At 35.0% G+C, this 6,435-nt stretch overlaps 1 protein-coding gene across 1 annotated transcript; it reads right to left on the bottom strand.

The window, feature by feature from the left end:
- Positions 1-3,999: 3,999 nt before the first annotated feature.
- Positions 4,000-6,214, bottom strand: LOC133038428 (uncharacterized). Its single transcript, XM_061116579.1, has 4 exons — positions 5,893-6,214; positions 5,515-5,664; positions 4,555-5,417; positions 4,000-4,128 (listed from the first exon to the last, which is right to left on the bottom strand). The coding sequence occupies exons 1-4, from the start codon at positions 6,212-6,214 to the stop codon at positions 4,000-4,002; spliced, it is 1,464 nt and encodes a 487-aa protein (XP_060972562.1).
- Positions 6,215-6,435: the final 221 nt, after the last annotated feature.

Genomic DNA, 6,435 nt, shown 5'->3' with positions numbered 1-6,435 from the left:
ATATGTTCTGGACTTAACTGATTTTGTGCATATATTAATTATATATTAAACCATAAACATGAAAAATACATGTTAACATAAATCACTTCAAATCTCTTAAATTGATAACTAATTAGATTGTAATGAGTTTTATTTAGGGCACAAAACCCAACACGTTCTATATAACTGAGAGTGCAATTCTAAGTTCTATGCGTGGATGCAACAAGGAATTAATAAGTCAGCGAATTTACTTGGTAAGTTCTTGGTCTGCTTATTGGAAGCTCGGATATATAGGCCCATGGTCCCCATACTAGTTGAGACAATACTACTTGTAAGACTCAGTTAATTGATTTTGATTAATCAATTATAATTCTAAAATTAGACTATGTCTAGTTTGTGAATTTTCACTAAGCAAGGGCAAAATTGTGAAGAAAGAGTTTCTAGGGTACATTTGTTAATTAAGAGACTTTGATTAGTCTAATTAATAAATATATTAAATGACAATATTATTTAATAATTAATTTTTAGTTATTAAATAATTGGAATTGGCATTTAAATGGTTAAATTAGAAAATAGGCGTTTTTGAGAAAATGAGATGTAGAAATGATAAAACAGCAAAATTGCAAAAGTGGGGCCCAATATCCAAAGCCCAGGCCGGCCACTTATGTAGGCTTTTATCATTTTTTTTTCATTATTTTAATGCCAAATAATTCTAACCTAACCGTAGGTGGCATCCTATAAATAGGTAGTGATGGCTTCAGAAAAAAAAGATGATGCATCTTATTCCTTCAGAGAAAAACTGAGTGCCTTCTCTCCCTAACCTAGCCGCCACTCTCATTCCCTCTTCTTCACTATTGAAACCGAACCCCTTGAGTGATAGAGTGAGTGCCCACACACATCAAGTGGTACCTCAATCATAGTGTGGAAGATCGTGAAGAATCCAGATTCAACAGAAGGACATTCGGGCTCAGATCTGGGTGATACTCTGCGACAGAAAGGATACAAGGGTTAGAGATCTAAGTGGAATGAAACATTATATTTCGCTGCAATCACTGTAAGGTTTCTCATACTTTATATGTGTTTATTTATTATCGTTTTAGAAATTCATATTTAGGATGTTAAACAACATACTTGTTAGTAAATCTAAGATCCTAGTAAAATATTTCCAACATAGACATCCTCATTTAATTCTCCATGCAAAAAAGCATTGTTTATGTCCATGTGATGTAAGTGCCAATTGTTGATGGCAGCAAGGCCAAAGAGAAGTTTTAATGTGTTAAATTTTGCTACAAGGGCATAGGTCTCGAAATAGTCAATGACTGGCTTTTGAGCATACCCTTTTGCAACTAAACGAGCTTTGCACCTCTCAACTGAACCGTCAGGATTGTATTTAATCCTATAAACCCAATTGTTTCCAATAACATGTTGATTAGGGGGTAGTGGGACAACTATCCATGTGTGATTTTTTTTCAAGGGCATCTATCTTTACATCCACAGCATTGTTCCAAATTTTGTATTTGCAAGCTTGTTTATATGATGTAGGTGTGGAGAATAGATTAAGAGCAAGTATAGCAGCTCAAAAATCAGAGGAAAACCTGTGATAAGAGATGAAATTAGTGAAAGGATGTTGAGTGTTGGTTTGAGTGACAAAGTCACATTTGTAATCATTGAGATGGATAGGTTTTTGAGGTGCACGACTGATCTGGTGGGTTTAGGGATAATGGGTTGTTTATGGCTGACAGTGGTGTTGTTGGGAGGGGTAGATTTAGGAGTTGTCATTGTTGGAAATTATTTTACTAGGATCTTAGATCTACTCACAAGTATGTTGATTAACACCCTAAATATGAACTTTCTAAAACGATGAAATAAACACATATAAAGTTTAGGAAACCTTACATTGGGTGCAACGGAATATAATGACTCCTTTCATTCAGATTTCTAGCCCTTGATTCCTTTCTGTAGCAGAGCATTATCAATATCTGAATGGATCTCTTTCTCTGATTCTTTAGTGTTGAAACTCCTTCTTGCTGAAAGTCTTTCTTCACGATCTTCCTCACTATAATTGAGGTATCACTTGCTGTGTGTGGGCACTACTCTAACACTAAGTATTTCAAAATCTCAAGGAGGAAGAGAGAGAGAGAGTATTCGGCCAAAGATAGGGAGAGTGAGAGGCTCAATTTTTCTGAATGAAAAAGTAGAAAATTAAGTGTGTTAATTTCCTGAAGCCTTCACTATCTATTTATAGCATTCCACTAGGGTTAGGTTTGAATTATTTGGCATTAAAATAATGAAAATATCAGAGGGAAAACCCTACAAAAGTGGCCGCCCATACAAAGTGGATTTGGGCCTCATTTTTTGCAATTTTACAGTTTCATCTTTTCTGCATCTGATTTTCTCAAAAACGCCAATTTTCAAATTTAACCATTTAAATGCCAATTCTAACTATTTAATAACTATAAATAATTATTAAATAATATTGTCATTTATCATATTTATTAATTGAACCATACAAAGTATCATAATTAACAAATATGCCCCTAAAACTCTTTCTTTACAATTTCGCCCTTACTTAGTGAAAAATTCACAAATAGACATAGTCTAATTTGAGAATTATAATTGATTAATCAAAACCAATTATATGAGTCTTACAAGCAATATTATCTCAACTAGTGCGGGGACCATGGGTCTATATAACCGAGCTTCCAATAAGTAGATCAAGAATTTATTACTAAAATTCACTAACTTATTAATTCTTCGTTGAATCCACGCATAGAACTTAGAATTGCACTCTCAGTATATAGAATGCTCTATATGTTCCACCATATAGACACATCATTAGTTATCCATTGTTATAATCCTAATTTGATCAATGATCCTCTATATGAATGATCTACACTGTAAAGGGATTAGATTACCGTTACACCCTACAATGTATTTAATCCTTAAAACACTTAACCCCGTATAAATGATATTTCAGCTTATGTGAAATGAGATCTCCACCATTTATTTTCGTTTGGTCAAGCTCGAAGGAGATCATCCTTTGCTTACTATTCGCCAGATAGAAGCTATAGATTCCATGTTTATGTTAGCGCTCCCACTCAATTGCACTACCGTGTTCCCAAAATGTACGTATCACCCTGACCCAAAAGTAGGCTTAACTAACAAATCAAAGAACACGAATAGCCTCCTGAGATTGAGCCTAATCATAACAGGATTAAGATCATTTGATCTAGGATCAACTAGGCGATATTAACTTGAATAGATATTACGGTAAGTTTAATAAATCTAAGTCAAAGTTCAATATCGGTCCCTTCCGATGCATACTCCATGCATCCAACCTGAGCTTTAATTTAACCAATGCTCTGGAAAGAACATAGCATTTCTCCAAATGCAAGTAAACTCTGTTGTACATTATCATATCAGTAAAGCCCTGTGTCTGATAAATCTAGAAAACTTTATTCACATAGTCATGTTTACTTTCCAATGTGTTGACAACACAATAAACAGGATCAAGTATGTGAAAAGGGTTTCAGATGAATTCATACATTATGTACATATAATCATGAAATAAATCATGTGAACCATGCAATATTAAATGTTATTTCTGATCTATATTAATAAGTAAATCTGATTATATTGAAATGAGTTTTATTTAGGGCATAAAACCCAACAGTCATGTGATCTACCTAACTGTTGGTAGTCGGTTTTGTTGGATTGTGAAAAAAATGATCAATGTTGTTGTTATGGGAAATGTTTTGGAAAGGATAGATACTTTCATAAAAAAACAACATCTCTTAAGTGAAATATGTTGTTAGTTTGAATGTCAAGTAAAGTGTAAGCTTTCATGTTGAATGGATAACCAATAAAAACACATGCCTTAGCTCGAGGTGAAAACTTGGTTTTGTTTGTGACAGATGAGGCATAAGCCAAACAACCAAAGTTTCGAAGGTGAGTATAGGATGGTGGTTTTTTGTGTAGTAGCTGATATGGTGTGTTGTCTTTGAGTTAGAAAAATGGGGTTCAATTGATGAGGTATACTGCGGTAGTCACCATACAGCTCCAATAAACCAAAGGTAGATTAGATTGGAAGGCAAGAGCTCGAGCAGTGTTGAGAATATGTTGGTGTTTTCGTTCAACGACAGCATTTTGCTGTTGTGTGCCAACACATGAATTGTAGTGAAGGACTCCTTTTGTGGCATAAAATGCAGACATATTTAATTCTTTTGCATTGTCACTTCTTATGACTTTTATGTTGATTTTTAATTGATTGAGAATGAAAGAGAAAAAATTTTGAATAGCCGAGGGAGCATTAGCTTTTAATTTTAAAAGATATAACCAAGTGTGCCTTGAATGGTCATTAACTATGGTTAGAAAGTATTTGTATCCTTCAACTGAAGGTATTGAATATGGACCCCAAATGTCCATATGAATAAGATCAAATATTGCATCAGTCATATTGTTATTAGATGGAAATGGAAGTTTTTTTTGTTTTGCAATATGACAAGTAGGACAATTAAATGGTGTTGATAGTTCAGAAAAATGTAAACTTTTATTGATTTTATTAGTAACAATTACAGATGGATGTCCAAGGCGTGTATGCCATTGAAGTTTATCTAGATGAATGTTACAAGTAATAATTGGTGAGACTTTATTGGGGATAGTCTGCTGCTGTAGATAGTAAAGATTCCCAATGCGTTTAGCTGTCCCAATCTTTGATGTCTGAGAATGGTCCTGAATGTAACAATAGTTAGCTGTGAAATGCATAGAATGATTGCTATGTTGTAGTAATGCATGAACAGATAACAAGTTGTAATGAAACTGTGGCACAAACAAGACATTGTGTAAAGTAATGCAGCTGTTAATATTGACAGTGTCAATATGTTCAATTTGAACTTTTGTGCCATTAGGGAGAGTGACGTATTTGTTTATGGTGTTATGAGTAATGGCAGAAAAACAAGATTTGTTACAGCAAACATGATGTGTTGTCCCACTATCTATCATCCAAGAAAAGGGGGAAGTAATACCTGAAAAATGGTTCACGACAGCATTATCATTCGATGTTGAAGCATCTGTTGAAGGTTGAAGTCGTTGTATCAACATGGAGATGAGTTGTTGACATTGTGCTGAGGTGAGTTGAGAGGGATTGATACCCAGTATGTTGGTAGAAACTTGAGATGTTTGGGGGAAAGTTTTGCTTGTGGAGACAAGATCAGGTTTGCGAGTAGTAGTGTTGTCATTGGATTTTTGATTTCCATAACCAGGTAAAAATCCTATGAGAAAGTAGCATTTATCTTTGTAATGACCTGGTTTTTGACAATTAGTGCAATGGGGACGAGGCCTTTTATTTTTAGAGGCTGCATTAGTAGCAGGTGTGGAATCGGGTAAGGTAGATTGGGTGTTGGTTGCAGGAGCAACATGTGGAAGGGTTCTTTGGCGTTCTTTATGAATGACCATGGAAAAAAACTTTGTTAAGAGAGGGACAAGGGTTAAGAAGAAGAATCTGATCACAGATTGCATGATAAAATTCATTGAGACCCTTTAAAAATTGAAGACCCTGATCATGATTCAGGTGGTCTTGGGTCTGAATTGCAGCAACACAAGTACAAGGTATTCTTGGCCTTAATTGGTTAATTTCATCCCACATAGCAGTAAGTTTAGTGAAGTAGGCACTCACTGAATCATCTCCTTGATAAAGATAGGTCAAGGTTTCATTCAATTCAAAAATTCTTGGACCATTTCCTTGATTGAACCGATTGTTCAATACAGTCCACATTTTAGATGCAGTCTCAAGGTACATAATGCTACTTTTAATTTCAGGAGATACAGAATGTAAAATCTAAGACATAACCATTTGATTACACCTAACCCAAGAACTGAACAAATTATCATTAGGGGGAGGTTGAGGGATAGTACCTTCAAGAAATGGAGTCTTGTTTCGTGCTCCAATTGAGAGTTTAAAGTCACGTTTCCAAGGCTGGAAATTACGATCTGTGAGGACAAGGGTTACCAACGCCATGCTAGGATGATCAGAGTTACTTAAGTAGTATGGAGATCGAATGTCTTCATACAGAGGTCTGTCCACCGGAGTTGATTGAGGAACAGGGGCAGAGTGCTCTATTCTTGGTGGATTGTCAGCGGAATTTGTTGAAGGTGGTGGTGGAGGAGCCATTGGAGCATCAACCACTAGAGGAACAGCAGTGGTAGTAGCAGAACTTGTGGCTCTTGTTCTAACCATTGTTGAAGAAGAAGATTGGGTAAAATCTTATTGAATTGAATAATCTGAATTGGTACAAAGAGTTGAGTCTATTTATAGTACAAAGCCACTATAAGTAATCCTAACTAACTGTTAACTGAAATAACGGAAACAACTAACTTAACACATGTAGAGTTAAAATAATATTTGCTACTACTAGAGGCCAAACTAGATATCCTCTTTAATTTATTATAACTTATTAC

The sequence above is a fragment of the Cannabis sativa genome, chromosome 5, assembly GCF_029168945.1.
Source record: "Cannabis sativa cultivar Pink pepper isolate KNU-18-1 chromosome 5, ASM2916894v1, whole genome shotgun sequence".
In the NCBI taxonomy this organism is placed as follows: domain Eukaryota; kingdom Viridiplantae; phylum Streptophyta; class Magnoliopsida; order Rosales; family Cannabaceae; genus Cannabis; species Cannabis sativa.
This window is presented reverse-complemented; position numbering and strand designations above follow the sequence as displayed.

Bases quoted from the DNA above. Each gene is read 5' to 3' on its own strand.
- LOC133038428 (XM_061116579.1), bottom strand. From the start codon at position 6,214: ATGGTTAGAACAAGAGCCACAAGTTCTGCTACTACCACTGCTGTTCCT. The intron at 5,665-5,892 runs GTACTATCCCTC...ATCTTTATCAAG, and splicing joins CAAGACTCCATTTCTTGAAG to GAGATGATTCAGTGAGTGCC. The intron at 5,418-5,514 runs GTCTCAATGAAT...TCATTCATAAAG, and splicing joins GGGTCTTCAATTTTTAAAGG to AACGCCAAAGAACCCTTCCA.